The sequence below is a fragment of the Bubalus kerabau genome, chromosome 6 (genome assembly GCF_029407905.1).
Source record: "Bubalus kerabau isolate K-KA32 ecotype Philippines breed swamp buffalo chromosome 6, PCC_UOA_SB_1v2, whole genome shotgun sequence".
NCBI classification, from domain to species: domain Eukaryota; kingdom Metazoa; phylum Chordata; class Mammalia; order Artiodactyla; family Bovidae; genus Bubalus; species Bubalus kerabau.
Window position 1 is genome coordinate 35903780 of NC_073629.1, and position 16783 is coordinate 35920562.

Sequence of the window (16783 nt, forward strand, 5' to 3'; positions counted from 1 at the left end):
TTATCTACCAATTTCTTGTTCAATTGCTAAGTCGTGACCAACTCTTTGCAACCCCATGAACTACATGATGCCTGCCAGACCCCTCTGTCCATGGGATTTCCCAGGCAAGAATACTAGAGTGGGTTGCCTTTTCCTTCTCCAGAGGCTGTTCCAGACCCCAAGGATGGAAGCTATATCTCCTTCATTGGCATGTGAGTTCTTTACTGCTGAGCCACAAGGGAAGCCCTTGCCATTTCCTATCCCCAGTTATTTGAAGAATGATCTTAGGACTTTAACTTTCCAGACTTCTAGGTTCAACAGGCTCCCATAGATTTTCAGAAGGCCCTAAGGCAGAAAAACAGAGATGAGAGGCTTTTTCTTTAGATGGGATTCTGCCACTGTTGTTGTTCAGTCATTCAGTCATGTCCAACTCTTTGCAACCTCATGGACTGTAGCATGCCAGGCTTCCTCGTTCTTCACCATCTCACAGAGTTTATTCAAACTCATGTCCATTGAGTTGGTGATGCCATCCAATCAATTTGTCCTCTGTTGTCTCCTTCTCCTCTTTCCCAGCATCAGGGTCTTTTCTAATGAGTCAGCTCTTTGCCTCAGGTAGCCAATGTTAGGAGCTTCAGCTTTAGCATCAGTCCTTCCAATGAATATTCAGGACTGATTTCCTTTAGGATTGACAGGTTTGATCTCCTTGCAGTCCAAGGGACTCTCAAGAGTCTTCTCCAACACCACAGTTCTAGAGCACCAATTCTTCAATGCTCAGCCTTCTTTATGGTCCAACTCTCACATCCATACATGACTACTGGAAAAACCATAGCTTTGACCAGATGGACCTTTGTTGCAAAGTAACATCTCTGCTTTTTAATACGTTGTCATAGCTTTTCTTCCAAGGAGCAAGCATCTTTTAATTTCATGGCTGCAGTCACCATCCACGTGATTTTGGAACCCCCCAAAATAAGTTTCCATTGTTTGCCCATCTATTTGCCATGAAGTGATGCTGAAGCTGAAACTCCAGTACTTTGGCCACCTCATGCGAAGAATTGACTCATTGGAAAAGACTCTGATGCTGGGAGGGATTGGGGGCAGGAGGAGAATAGGACGACAGAGGATGAGATGGCTGGATGGCATCACTGACTCAATGGACGTGAGTCTGAGTGAACTCCGGGAGTTGGTGATGGACAGGGAGGCCTGGTGTGCTGCGATTCATGGGGTCACAAAGAGTTGGACACAACTGAGCGACTGAACTGAACCAAACTGATGGGACTGGATGCCATGATCTTAGTTTTTTGAATGTTGAGTTTTAAGCCAGCTTTTTCACTCTCCTCTTTTACCTTCATCAAGAAGCTCTTTAGTTTGTCTTCATGTTCTGCCATTAGGGTGGTGTCATCTGCATATCTGAGGTTATTGATATTTCTCCCAGCAATCTTGATTTCAGATTGTGCTTCATCCAACCCAGCATTCTGCATGGTGTATTCTGAATAGAAGTTAAATAAGCTGGATGACAATATACAGCCTTAACATATTCCTTTCCCAATTTTGAACCAGTCTGTTGCTACATGTTTTATTCTGTTGCTTCTTGACCTGTATACAGATTTCTCAGGAAACAGTAAGGTGGTCTGCTATTCCCATCTCTTTAATAATTTTCCACAACTTGTTGTGAACTACACAGAGGCTTTAGCATAGTCAGTGAAGCAGAAATAGATGTTGGTTTTGTTTTTGTTTTTGTTTTTAATTCTCTAGCTTTTTCTGTGATCCAACAGATGTTGGCAATTTGATCTCTGGCTCTTCTGCCTTTTCTAAATCCAGCTCATACACCTAGAAGTTCTTGGTTCATGTACTGTTGAAGCCTAGCTTGAAATATTTTGAGCATTACCTTGCTAGCATGTGAAATGAATGCAATTGTGCGGTAGTTTGCACATTGTTTGGCATTGCCCTTCTTTGGGATTGGAATGAAAACTGTCCTTTTCCAGTTCTGTGGCCATCGCTGAGTTTTCCAAATGCAGCACTTTCACAGCATCATCTTTTAGGATTTGAAATAGCTCACATGGAATTCCATCACCTCTGCTAGCTTTGTTTGTAGAGATGCTTCCTAAGGCCCACTTGACTTCCCATTCCAGGATGTCTGGCTCCAGGTGAGTGATCACACCATCGTGGTTATCTGGGTTATTAAGATCTTTTTTGTATAGTTCTGTGTATTCTTGCCACCTCTTCTTAGTATCTTCTGCTTCTGTTAGATCCATACTATTCCTGTCCTTTATTGCACCCATCTTTGCATAAAATGTTTCCTTTATATCTCTAATTTTCTTGAAGAGATCTCTAGTCTTTCCCATTCTGTTGTTTTCCTCTATTTCTTTGCACTGTTCACTTAAGAAGGCTTTCTTATTTTTCCTCGCTATTCTTTGGAACTCTTCATTCAGATGGGTATATTTTTCCTTTTCTCCTTTGCCCTTGTCTTCTCTTCTTTTCTCAGCTATTTGTAAAGCCTCCTCAGATAATCATTTCGCCTGTGAGTCTACACAAAACTGTCCAGATATGATGGAGGCTTCTGGAAATGTCCTCCATGGCCAGCTATCTGCCTGCTTATGTTTGAGGGCCTCAGAGTTGCATTAGAGATCAATAAAAATACAGGATTTTATAGGCTATGATCATGGGCTTTCTAGCAATATCGTTCTTTCAAAATTTCTTATACTTTTTGTCTGTTTGTTTCTAGTCAGTACCATGCAAAGTAACCACACCCAAAAATATTTTTCCTGATATTTTATTTTCCAGTTCCTATGCTCAGTTATTCCTTCTCTTTGTCATTTTTTTATAGTATGCTATGTTGATGTTAACTGAAATAATAGCCTGACAGATGACAACACCCTCGATGTGATTTTTGTAGATAAGTTCTTTAGGACAATCTCTTTACTAGCTTCTGTGCTGGTAACTTTCCCTACTTGGAAGCTCCACATTTCTTGACTGTTAAGTCAGGCAGTGACAACTCCCTTTGCAGAGCTCTATTTCCTTCCAACTGTGCTTACAAACTAGCTTTTGAGAAGGCCTTAAGGCAGACAGGCAGAGAGAACTCCTGTCTCCCAGATCTTGCTAAAAGCATCAAGGAACAGGCAACACTGTCCAGCATTCTGAGGTTTTACAGTTAGTTCTCCTGTAACTTCAGGCTCAAAAAGCACATGGTCTTCCTTCTAAGTTATCACAGGAGGTAATTTTATCAAGCATTTCCACAGATCATTAGAAAGATCATCACCTTCTTAGACTGTAATATCTGTATCTCAATAATAAAGCCATTGCCACATATTTTAGGTTTTAGTTATGGCATCACCATTCATCTAGTAACCAATTTTTGTACTCTTTAGGATTCTCTCTAAGATGTTTTAACAAAGGGAGTTCAAAATACAGTAGCTTAAGTAAGATAGAAGCAAGTGGTCTGGGGCTAGCTGTACAACTCTGCCATCTTCAATATATGTGTTCCAAGGCTGCACCCGCCTTTGCCATTTTCCAGGTGGAGGAAAAAGGAGTTTAGGATAGTTTAGTTTAAGGAGATATCTCAGAATTTCCATATTTAACTTCCCCTCACATCTCATTAGCCAAAATTAATCATTTAAACTTATAGTCTATTGCAAGGAAGAAGAGGAAAATGTAGTTTGTAGCTGAGTCAGCTGTGTTACACTAAATGGAAGAAAAAGATAAAGGGTATTGGGAACAAATAAGACTAGGAATAGATAGTACTAGGCTTCCCAGGTGGTGCTAGTGGTAAAGAACCCATCTGCCAATGAAGGAGACGTAAAAGATGCACATTCAATCCCTGGGTCAGAGAGATCCCCTCTAGGAGGAAATGGCAACCCATTCCAGTATTCTTGCCTGGAGAATCCCATAGACAGAGAATCCTGGCAGGCTAGAGTCCATAGGGTCACAGAGTCAGACATGACTGAAGTGACTTAGCACACACGCATGGGAACAGATAGCAGTCTCTGACATGTTAAGTGAACCATCACACTTTCTGATGGGGAGTTACTGATTTGAGGATCAGAGAGTTAGTTCATAGAGAGTGGCTGAATCATGTTGATGAAAGACCATCAGAAGAGGCAAATGGAAAAACATTTTGCCTAGGAAGTAACAAGATAATCTGCTTGCTGAGGTTATCTTGGATCCTAAATGAGTTTCCAGTTTCAATTTTCATGAAACTTAGTTTAGTCCCTGTGAAGCCTGACCTTTACAGTGATACTTCTGTTTTCCTTATTTCCACATGTAATTCAATAACCTGTTATTAAGCTAACAGCAGGAAACTGTTGTTCTTTGTAACAAAAAACCTCACATAAAGTTACTATTCCTGATTATCTACTATCCAAAAATATGAAGTATGTTCCATGTGTAAGGGGTGGAGCCAAAAAGAGATAAGAGAATACAGTTCCTTTGTGTCATTTGCATGCCTTTTATGAAATACTGAGTTCATGAATAGCTACCTTATTCTGCAGAAGAGGAAAAGGAGGCCAAAATAGAGGGGTCTTACTTATTATCTTAGACGATTAATTGCATAAAATTAAAATCAGATATTCTACTAGATATTCCACTAGATATTCTAATGTTGGGTGTCTGAAATACTTTTTCAAATAATTGTTACTAATATTAATATTATAAACAAAGAAACACTGTGTATTCCATTTCAGTAATTTTATACATTTTAATATTTTTATTTATACAGTATAAGAAATGGCTCAGTTCTGATGGTGCTAAAATAGGAATTATTGAAAGATTTATATCTGGTTCATTGGCTGGTGCAACTGCACAGACCTGTATTTACCCTATGGAGGTATGTACTATTATAAAATTTTAACTAAAGGAATGTTTTTAATGCAAATTTTAATTTTAAAAAATAAGTGAATCACAGATCAGTATTTATACAATAAATAGTGTTATAGCTATAAGATGTGTCTCACGTGAAGTGTAAGCTGCCCTTAGTAACTGTCAGTTGCCCAGTCTTTTTTGGTTTAGGATAAAATTCACACTTTTCACTGTGAAAGTGAAAGTGTAGTCACTCAGTCGTGTCCGACTCTTTGTCGATCCCATGGACTGTAGTCTACCAGGCTTCTCTGTCCATGGGATTTTCCAGGCAAGAGTACTGGAGTGAGTTGCCATTTCCTTCTCCAGGGGATCTTCCTGACCCAGGGATTGAACCCAGGTGTTCTGCATTGCAGGCAGACGCTTTACCCTCTGAGCCACCAGGGAACTAAGAAGATAAATAATTTCATTTCTCCAATTAGTTGATAGAATCACTTATTCATTAATAAAATCAAATTTGTATTGAACACCCACAAACTTTAAAGTACTTCTCTGGCTCCAGAGTTGAATCAGACAGGCATTTTGGTCATGGAGCTTATTATAGTCCAGAAGAGGAGATAGAATATGTACATCAGTAATAATGAAAAGTGAAAGTGGAAGTTGCTCAGTTGTGTCCAACTCTTTGCAACCCTAAGAACTATACAGTCCATGGAATTCTCAAGGCCAGAATACTGGAGTGGGTCCAAATATAAATATAAATTCTAGAAGGAAGATCAGTACCAAGTATTATGGAAATTCAGAAAGGAGATATTATTCCAGTTAATGGATTTCATGAAGGACATGAGTTGAATGTGTGAGTTTGACTTAGAATTTGGATGTTTGGAGATGATGAGGAAGTGGATTTTAAGTGTAAATAACAACTTGAGCAAATGAATGGGGGTATAAGAGCAGATATTCAGGTGTAGGTAGGATAATACTATAAATAATGGGCTGGGACCAGATCAGAATGGCTTATCAATGCAACTTAAGAAATTTAGCTTTAATTTCTTAAAAAATAAGAGCCATTAAAGACTTTTGAGCTTGAAGTGTAATCCTGGTAAAGTTTTTTAGAGGAGCAGAGACTAGAGAAATGAGATGACTAGATACAAGATATTGCTATCATTCAGAGAAGTGATAATAAGGACTTGACATATGATATTTACTAGGAGAAATTGACTCACATTAGAACAGTCATAAGAACTGATCACTTGAGAAATGGAAAACAGAAGAAAGGGAAAGGAAGATGGCAAAGTTCTGTCTGGGTTCTGTGCCCAAATGTCTAGGAGAGTTATGTCTGAGTTAGGTCTCTAACAGAGGTACAGAACGGAGGAAGTGAGCCAGACTCTGAAAGATGATGAGTTCAGGTTTGCCTGTATTTAATTTGAGTTATTGGTGGGCAACTGAGTTATAATTTTCTACAGGCAGTTGCAAATGTAATACTAAGACTTGAGAGATTTCCAGTCTTGACGTGTCATCTGTGAAGTGTTAGTTAGAGCCTTGAAATTGGTTAGAAATAAGTCATAATTTTATTTTTAACTTTTGAGAAAATCTGAGTTTAGAGAATGAAAGGAGCAAAAAACATGCAAGGGAAGCAGGCAGAAAAAATTTACTTGGGTAAGAAGAGAGTGCACTGCTCTGGAGAAGGCAAAGAGTTTTAAGAATGGGATTATCCAAAGTGTTGGGTCCTACAGAGAAGTTCGTACAGAGGGCTTCCAACTGACTCCTCAGAGGAAGCTCCATCAAGATATACAGTTGCCCAATCAAGACAAAGTTTGTGTTTTTCTTGTCTTGGATATTTTAGAGAGCCATTTATCCAAGTATATCTGTGTGTGTGCATGTTAAATCACTTCAGTTGTGTCTGACTCTTTGCAACCCTATGGGCCAGAGCTGGCCAGGCTCCTCTGTCCATGGGATTCTCCAAGCAAGAGTACTGGAGTGGCTTGCCATTTCCTCCTTCAAGAAGTGTATCTGGAACTCCCTTAAATTAGATTAATAGAAATTAAAAGGACAATAAGTGAAGTTCTATCAGAAGAATTACACTAAACATAGGAAGATGGATCACAGACAGCCTACAAGAGGCTATATTGTCTTCATAACCCATGTTATGTTTCTACTTTATGAGCACAAAATGAATCCAAGTTATATTAAATTAGCTTATAGACCCTGTTGTTAATGATAGTTCCCAGAGTATGTATTTTTAGCATATTATAGGATGTTTTTTCCATACTTGTTGTTCACTTTACCATGACCATATACTTTTGTAAAATTTGAATTTTGACTATAGCTGCTTTATTTTGGGCTTCCCTGATAGCTCAGACAATAATCTGCATGCAATGCGGGAGACCAGGTTCGATACCTGGGTCGGGAAGATCCCCTGGAGAAGGGAATGGCTACCACCTTCAGTATTCTTGCCTAGAGAATGTTATTGCTTTATCTTAAATCAATAATGTTATCTCAGCTGGTTTGATTTAGGATATGTTTCCTTATAATACATGAAAGGTGTTTGAGTGCATATATCAATTAAAGCCACAAATGCTTAATTATATTTTCCTGTTTAAATAATTTTAAAAAACCTCTGTACTGTATCAGTTGTTTATAATTAAGAGTTAGCAAAAAGTTAAAATTATATTTGAGATTGCTTTCTTTTTTTATTTCTATGATAGTTAGCAAACATCATGACCTAATACAGTTTAATCAATTGCTATGTAAGTTGAGTGAATCTGATCAATATATTTTTATTGTATTCTTTCACATTTAGGTTATAAAGACCAGACTGGCTGTAGGTAAAACTGGACAGTACTCAGGGATTATTGATTGTGGCAAGCAGCTTCTGAAGCAAGAAGGTGCTAGAGCCTTTTTCAAAGGTTATATTCCTAACTTGCTAGGAATTATACCTTATGCAGGCATAGATCTTTGTGTTTATGAGGTAAGCTTATTCTTATAACATGATGTTTTGTGTTAGATTTGAAAATTTGATTCAATACTAGTTTTTATTCTAAAAATCTGGCTATAAATGACTTTTCATGAAATAGCTTCCAACCAAGAAGTGAACTGAATTGTTTTATTTGGTTTTTCTTTTTATATGTTAGTTGTCTGCTAGTCTAGTAATAATTTTTTGTTTTTTGCTTTTTTGTTTGAATTAGTTTTTGGTAATAATAAAGAAAGACCTTTCTGCTAAGCCACCGTCACCTTGATAGCAAAATCAAACATACTACAAAGAAAGAAAATTGCAAGCCAGTGTCTTTGATGAATATAGATACAAAATGCTCAACACATTTTTGTTACAAATCCAAACAGATTTTGTTGCAAACCCAGCAACACAGAAAAAAGATCACACACCACAACCAAGTTGGATCCATCCCTGGATCAGACAGATGGTCCAGCATACACAAATCAATCAGTGTGGAACAGCACATCAACAAAAGAAAAGATGAAAACCACATGATCATCTCAATAAATGCAGAAAAAACATTTGATAAAATTCAACATCCATTCATGATAGCATCTCTCACCAAAAGGGTATAGAGGGAATATTTATGACAAACCCACAGCAATATAATACTCAACAGTGAAAGCTATTATAAAAGCCTTTTTTCTAAATTCTGAAACAAAACAAGGATTGCCTACTCTCACCATTTCTATTCAACATAGTATTAGATGTCCTAGTCACAGCAATCAAACAACAAAAAAAACCTAAAAGATGTGGAAATTGGAAGGGAAAAGGTAAAATTGTCATTATATGCAAATAACGGGGTACTCTATATAGAAAACCCTAAAGACTCCACACAAAAACTACTAGAAATGATTAATTCTGCAAGGTAGCAGGTACAAGATTAATACTCAGAAATCGTTGAATTTCTTTACACTAACAATGAAATATTAAAAAAAGAAAGTTAAAAAAATTCCTGTTTAAAATTGGGGCTAAAAACCCTAGAAATAAACCTAACCAAGGAGGTGAAAGACCTGTACAAGAGAAATATAAATTATTGATAAAGGAAACTGAAGATGATTTAAAAACTGGAAAGATATCTTGGATTGGAAAAATCAATATTGTTAAATTGGTCATACTACACAATGCTATCTACAGATTTAATGCAATCCCTATCAAATTACAAATGACATTTTTCACAGAACTAGAATAAATAATACTAAAATTTATATGGAACAGAAAAGGTTCAGAATTGCATAAGCAATACTGAAGAAAAAGAATAAAGTGGAGGCATAACCTTCCTAGACTTCAGACAATACTACAAAATTTACAGTAACCAAAAAGCATGTCATTGGCACAAAACATATATATCTAGATCAGTTGAACAGTAGAGAGCCCAGAAATAAACACACATCCTTGTGATCAATTAATCTTTGACAAAGGAGAAAGAAATATTCAATGGAGAAAAGACAGCCTCTTCAGCAAGTGGTGTTGGCAAAGCTGGACAGCCTCATGTAAATCAATGAAGTTAGGACACTTCCTCACAGCATACACAAAAATAAATCAAAGTGGCCTAAACAGTTAGATATAATACATGAGCCAATAAAACTCATAGAAGAGGACATAGCAAAACATTCTTGGACATAAATCATACCAATATTTTGCTTAAAATTTTTTTTATTTTGTATTGTAGGATAGTTGATTTATAATGTATTGGTTTCTGGTGTACATCAAAGTGATCCAGTTAAACATATACATATATCCCTTCTTTTTCGATTCTTTTCCCAGTAGAATTCCCTGTGCTATACATTAGGTCCTTGTTGATCTTTTTTTTTTTTTTTTAATTTTATTTTATTTTTAAACTTAACATAACTGTATTAGATTTGCCAAATATCAAAATGAATCCGCCACAGGTATACATGTGTTCCCCATCCTGAACCCCCCTCCCTCCTCCCTCCCCATTCCATCCCTCTGGGTCGTCCCAGTGCACCAGCCCCAAGCATCCAGTATTGTGCATCGAACCTGGACTGGCAACTCATTTCATACATGATATTTTACATGTTTCAATGCCATTCTCCCAAATCTTCCCACCCTCTCCCTCTCCCACAGATTCCATAAGACTGTTCTATACATCAGTGTCTCTTTTGCTGTCTCGTACACAGGGTTATTGTTACCATCTTTCTAAATTCCATATATATGCGTTAGTATACTGTATTGGTGTTTTTCTTTCTGGCTTACTTCACTCTGTATAATAGGCTCCAGTTTCATCCACCTCATTAGAACTGATTCAAATGTATTCTTTTTAATGGCTGAATAATACTCCATTGTGTATATGTACCACAGCTTTCTTATCCATTCATCTGCTGATGGACATCTAGGTTGCTTCCATGTCCTGGCTATTATAAACAGTGCTGCGATGAACACTGGGGTACTCGTGTCTCTTTCCCTTCTGGTTTTCTCAGTGTGTATGCCCAGCAGTGGGATTGCTGGATCATAAGGCATGTCTATTTCCAGTTTTTTAAGGAATCTCCACACTGTTCTCCATAGTGGCTGTACTAGTTTGCATTCCCACCAACAGTGCAAGAGGGTTCCCTTTTCTCCACACCCTCTCCAGCATTTATTACTTGTAGACTTTTGGATCGCAGCCATTCTGACTGGTGTGAAATGGTACCTCATAGTGGTTTTGATTTGCATTTCTCTGATAATGAGTGATGTTGAGCATCTTTTCATGTGTTTGTTAGCCATCTGTATGTCTTCTTTGGAGAAATGTCTATTTAGTTCTTTGGCCCATTTTTTGATTGGGTCATTTATTTTTCTGGAGTTGAGCTGTAGGAGTTGCTTGTATATTCTCGAGATTAGTTGTTTGTCAGTTGCTTCATTTGCTATTATCTTCTCCCATTCTGAAGGCTGTCTTTTCACCTTGCTAATAGTTTCCTTTGATGTGCAGAAGCTTTTAAGGTTAATTAGGTCCCATTTGTTTATTTTTGCTTTTATTTCCAATATTCTGGGAGGTGGGTCATAGAGGATCCTGCTGTGATGTATGTCAGAGAGTGTTTTGCCTATGTTCTCCTCTAGGAGTTTTATAGTTTCTGGTCTTACGTTTAGATCTTTAATCCATTTTGAGTTTATTTTTGTGTATGGTGTTAGAAAGTGTTCTAGTTTCATTCTTTTACAAGTGGTTGACCAGAGTTCCCAGCACCACTTGTTAAAGAGATTGTCTTTTCTCCATTGTATATTCTTGCCTCCTTTGTCAAAGATAAGGTGTCCATATGTGCGTGGATTTATCTCTGGGCTTTCTATTTTGTTCCATTGATCTATATTTCTGTCTTTGTGCCAGTACCATACTGTCTTGATAACTGTGGCTTTGTAGTAGAGCCTGAAGTTGATCTTTTATCTAGTAGTGTGCATATTTTATCTATGATTCTTTAGTAGTTAGTTGTGATTTTGATGTTTTCCTGAGAGAAGGTGAGCTCAAGTCCTTCTATTCCTTCTTATTTCCCTTCCTGTACCAATGTTTTCTTAAATGAGTCTCCTAAGGCAATGGCACCCCACTCCAGTACTCTTGCCTGGAAAATCCCAGGGACGGGGGAGTCTGGTGGGCTGCCGTCTATGGGGTCACACAGAGTCGAACACGACTGAAGCGACTTAGCAGCAGCAGCAAGACAGAAGAAATTAAAGCAATAAGCAAATGGGAAATACTTTTGCACAGAAGAGGAAACTGTAAACAAAATGAAAGTACATCCTACAGAATGAGAGAAAATATTTGCAAATGATGCAACTGACAAAGGCATAATTTTTAAAATGTAAAAATACTTCAGTATCAAAAAAAGAAGAGAAAAACAACAACAACCAACCAAAAAATGGACAGAAGTCCTAAAGAGACATTTTTCCAAAGAAGAGGAACTAAAGAGCTTTTTGGTGAAAGTGAAAGGGAGAGTGAAAAGGCTGGCTTAAAACTCAACAATCAAAAAAACGAAGATCATGGCATCCGGTCCCATCACTTCATGGCATCTGGTCCCATCACTTCATGGAAAATAGATGGGGAAACAGTGGAAACAGTGTCAGACTTTATTTTTTGTGGCTCCAAAATCACTGAAGATGGTGATTGTAGCCATGAAATTAAAAGAAGCTTACTCCTCAGAAGGAAAGTTATGACCAACCTAGATAGCATATTGATAAGCAGAGATATTACCTTGCCAACAAAGGTCCCTCTAGTCAAGGCTATGGTTTTTCCAGTGGTCATGTATGGATGTGAAAGTTGGACTGTGAAGAAAGCTGAGTGCCGAATAATTGATGCTTTTGAACTGTGGTGTTGGAGAAGACTCTTGAGAGTCCCTTGGACTGCAAGGAGATCCAACCAGTCCATCCTAAAGGAGATCAGTCCTGGGTGTTCATTGGAAGGACTGATGCTGAAGCTGAAACTCCAATACTTTGGCCACCTCATGTGAAGAGTTGACTCATTGGAAAAGACCCTGATGCCTGGAGGGATTGGGGTAAGGAAGAGTAGGGGACTACAGAGGATGAGATGGCTGGATGGCATCACTGACTCGATGGACATAAGTTTGAGTGAACTCCGGGAGTTGGTGATGGTCAGGGAGGCCTGGCGTGCTGCGATTCATGGGGTCACAAAGAGTCAGACACGACTGAGTGACTGAACTGAACTGAACTGATAACTAACATAAAAGCTACAGAATAGTTGTGAGGTCATAATTAAGAGGGGTGGGTCTGAAAAAATAATTAAGGACCTCAGTGCTGATAAAATAGTTGTTTTCAACTCTATATGTATATGAGAATCATCTGCCTGTGGATATTTAAAAAATAAGATTCTTGGGCTATATCCTAGGATATTCTGATTTCATTGTTCTTGCAAGAGGCCTGAAATTCAGGTTTTTTAGCTCCCTAGAAAAATCTGATGTAATATCAGTTAAAACTAAGAAAACTGAAATAATATTATACAGTTGTGAAAATGAGAATTGAGGCGAGTAGTAATTGGGGGGTGTAGGGGGAGAGGCAAGAGCGATAGTAAATAGCCTTCCAGTGCAGTGTAGGTTGCTCCCCTTACTTCAGCCAGTCATTTCACTTTATGGCTATTCATCTGCTTCAGGTAGACCACTTTAACAATATATACCATGTAAGTAACAATATATACCATATATTTAACAATATATACCAACCAACAATGTCCTTGGTTATAAGGACATTGAGAATATGTGACTAGATTAACTTAAAATTCTTTCTCAATACAAAAAATCTCTCTCTAGGTACAAGCCTATTGGTATTTCTGGTAAGTGGTACCATAGCCAATTTCATTTAGCACTGAAAGAAATACAGTTACATTTTCATAGAATTTATTCAATATTATACCATACATTTATTTCTTTTCTATGATCGGACCCAGAGGGATGGTATGGGGAGGGAGGAGGGAGGAGGGTTCAGGATGGGGAACACATGTATACCTGTGGCAGATTCATTTTGATATTTGGCAAAACTAATACAATTATGTAAAATTTAAAAATAAAATAAAATTAAAAAAAATAAATTATTTGCCCCTGTTTATGTTGGGCTCCCTCCATTCTTTTATTTTTACAGTTAAATATTTTTTGCTGTTGTAACAGTGCCATTACACATTTCTCTCTTTATTATTGCATAACTCTAATAAATGCACACTGAGTAAGGACATTTTGAAATTTATTTTTTCAAAAGTGTCAAATTATATATTTGATAGTAATTGTCCCAGTATATAATGGTAGAGTTGTATCCTTTAATTAATGAATAGTTCTAAAAGCACCTAGTGATATTTTCAACCAGTTATTTGTATATAATTTTTCTGGCCATTTTTACTCACAGAAAAGCAAATCTAGAAAGATTAATCAATCTTAAAATTTGAGAAAATATGTGTTTGTTAATTTAGAGTGCATTATTCAGTCTTCTCTGCAGTGTCCTGTTAATCCCTCTGAAAATCTCCAGATTTTGCCTGGGTCTTTGAATATCCTCACAGACCAAAACAATCAAGCAAAACAAAATAAAGCATGAACAGAGAGCAAACAGAGAACTCACACTTAGAGTGTATGAATCATTATTTGAAAACATCTGTGCACTTGATGCCCAATAGGACACCAGAGGTGCCTCCTCTGTACAAGGAAGAGTAGGAACAATCTCTTGTGAAGATTTTGGAACGAGCAGTTCCAAAATCAAGTGACCAAGCTTGACTTATCATTTTTCACCTTTTTGACCTGATAATTCATTAGTCTCTGAATTACTTTCTTCATTTATAAAATTTATAAAATGAGGTGACAGTATTAACAAATTTCTGTAGGGATTAAATGAGATGACATCGATGAAAATGCTCTTTATAATTCTTGAATCAAGAAGCTAACTCAAAAATGTTTATCGAAACTGAGTGAGCAATGAACTTTGTTCTACTTAGACTTACTGTGCTGTGCTTAGACTTGCATAGTAGTTAAAGGATATTTACTACTCTTTTTTCTGCTAGCATTTGAAGAGTCATTGGCTAGAACACCATGCAAGAGGCTCTCTAGACCCTGGAATAGTGATTTTGCTGGGATGTAGTACACTGTCTAATGCTTGTGGTCAGATGGCCAGCTTCCCTCTGAACCTTATTAGAACTCGTATGCAGGCTCAAGGTGAGTTTTATATAAGTGAAATAATCATAAGTTTTAAAAGTTATTTAAAATAATTTTAATGAAACAGTAGTAAGAACTAACTTAAGACTGTTAAAAATAAATTGTTTTAAATGAGTAGAAATTAATGATTTCAAAAACAAAAATGGTAGAATTAATAAATAAATCAAAAGCTAATTCTCTGAAATGTAAAGCATGAATCTTGGATTTGTTGTTTTATTGCAGAGTCTTGTGAATTTTAGATTTTATTTCTTCTCCAAAGTTCTATTTGGAACTCTTCACATTTCCTTCAATTATTGATGATTTCCACGGAGTTTCAAATTAGGCCGTTCCATGCAGAACAATAGAAAAGATTTTTCTTTCTTCAAATTGAGTCAGCGTTTGCTCAGTATGCACGTATTTCCCCCTAGTTCTGCTCTTATCATAGTCTGCATCAGGAACTTAATACACTTGTGGAACTGAATGCAGTTATTTTGTGTTCTAGTACGTTTAGCAAGAGATATTAAGTAGAGGGTATCCCTTTTGTTTCTCTCAAGTGAAATATTAGGAATTTAGACTATAAGAAAACACATGTGTCACTTTTTGATAAGAAAAAGAAACCCACATAATCCGACTGTCATCCCGAGTTAACTATTCAAGGGGTCGTGTGGTAAGTTACCTTCTTTTAAATGCTTTTTCTCCTCTTTTTAGTGAGACTTTTTTTTTTTTTAATTTATATTGCAGTTCAGGTGAAGATCTGTGTATCCCTCTACCAAACTATGTATGTCATACACAATTCCAGATGCTCCTTTGAGGTCCTTTGTGAAAGAATTTCAAGTGCTGTCCAAGAGGGCTTTCTGCAGTGATGGAGTTGTTTTTTATTTGTGCTATCCAGTATGGTAGCCATTAATGACACAGGGTTATCAAGCACTTGAATTGTTGTTAGTGCAACTGACAAACTGATTTTCTGGTTTTGCTTAATTTTAATTAATTTAAATGTACACATGTGTCTAGAGACTACAGTTTGGACTGCACAGGACAATTCTACAGGTAGGGAGAGAGGCATACTCTGAAGTAATTTCAACCTCTATAAATTCTTGTTTTAACCACTGAACTATCTTTAGATTAAGTATTGTATTACATTGATTTTTTCCTTTATAGCACTGGAAGAAAAAGGAACAACCTCTATGATTCAGCTCATTCAAGATATATATAACAAAGAAGGAAAAAGGGGATTTTTCAGGGGTGTCACACCAAACATCATAAAGGTGCTTCCTTCAGTATGCATTAGCTGTGTGACTTTTGAAAAAGTGAAAGGACATGTGGGATTCACTGAGAAGTAGAATATCAAATTGTTTCCTTTGCTATAATTACCTAATTGTAAGGTAATACTTTGTAAGGAGAAATTGACTTTTTTCCTGAAAGGAAAGAGATATCAAGTAATTGTTAAAATATTTTCTCTTTATCTGTTACAAAATCTATATATTAAATAGTTATTCTGTTAAAGTTCTTTAGTTTAAAATCCTTCACATCCACAGATTCAATTTACTCTTCCCACTACTCTCAGAATCCTAAATTGAAACTTGTTTTTATTGGGTTGGAAGATGCCATCGTAACACTGTATAAAACATTTGGTCAGTTGTAGCAGTTTGTGTTAGCTCTTTTGTATTTAAGCTTAAAAAGCAGAGCTTGAAAATGTTTTATACACTAGAAGAAAAATCAGTGCATTTAAAATTGATGTTGTGTGGAAGATCAGTCTAGTTCCCTTCTTTTAAGCAAAATAAAATGTGAGTTTCATAATTCCTTCTATCAGATTATAGATGGAATACTGATGACATGATAACACATTGCTTATTTCTCTGGGTACTTTCATTTGCAAATGTAAACATTGTTGGCTCATTTTTATTCTTGACACTTTCAGCTGTTTAAGTCAGCACTGAAAACAAATTAACATTGGAGGAATTTTCTTTTATCTTCTGCTTGAAAAACATTTGAGTTTTAAAAATTAAATCCATTATTTCTGAAAGCAATTCTTATTTCAACTTATTTCAACTTGAGTCAGTTGAAATTCCAAATTTCTCTCCTCGGTTTTATGAAAAAAAGAATCATATTCTATGCTGGAAATAAATGAAAGTGTGATGAGACAGTGGTAATGGTTCGGTTGGCCACAACGAACTCAGCTGAAGAACTGTCAGGCTAAACAGACTACAGTCCAGGCCCAGAGACTTAGTCTTGCTGATATGAAAATTAGACTTTATTCATTTCCTCAAGGTGATCAGTTTCTTGGTGATAAATTAACCAAAATTACTCACAAGTCTAAGGTTTATACCATAATGCAAAGTTATTAATCTATAGTGGCACTTAATACTCTCCATTAACCAGAATACTTTCATCCCTTCTCCAGGGCACATCTTTTTCTGGTAGAGGA

The 16783-nt window shown here is 36.7% G+C and overlaps 1 protein-coding gene across 1 annotated transcript in view; it reads left to right on the plus strand.

The window, feature by feature from the left end:
* Positions 1-16433, plus strand: part of LOC129655032 (calcium-binding mitochondrial carrier protein SCaMC-1-like) — a 90121-nt gene extending 73688 nt beyond the window's left edge. Inside the window, exons 7-10 of the mRNA XM_055584909.1 lie at positions 4691-4798; positions 7565-7732; positions 14229-14379; positions 15517-16433. Of these exons, the coding sequence (XP_055440884.1) occupies positions 4691-4798; positions 7565-7732; positions 14229-14379; positions 15517-15698 (609 nt within the window). The 3' untranslated portion in view covers positions 15699-16433. The remainder of the gene's footprint in view (positions 1-4690; positions 4799-7564; positions 7733-14228; positions 14380-15516) is intronic.
* Positions 16434-16783: the final 350 nt, after the last annotated feature.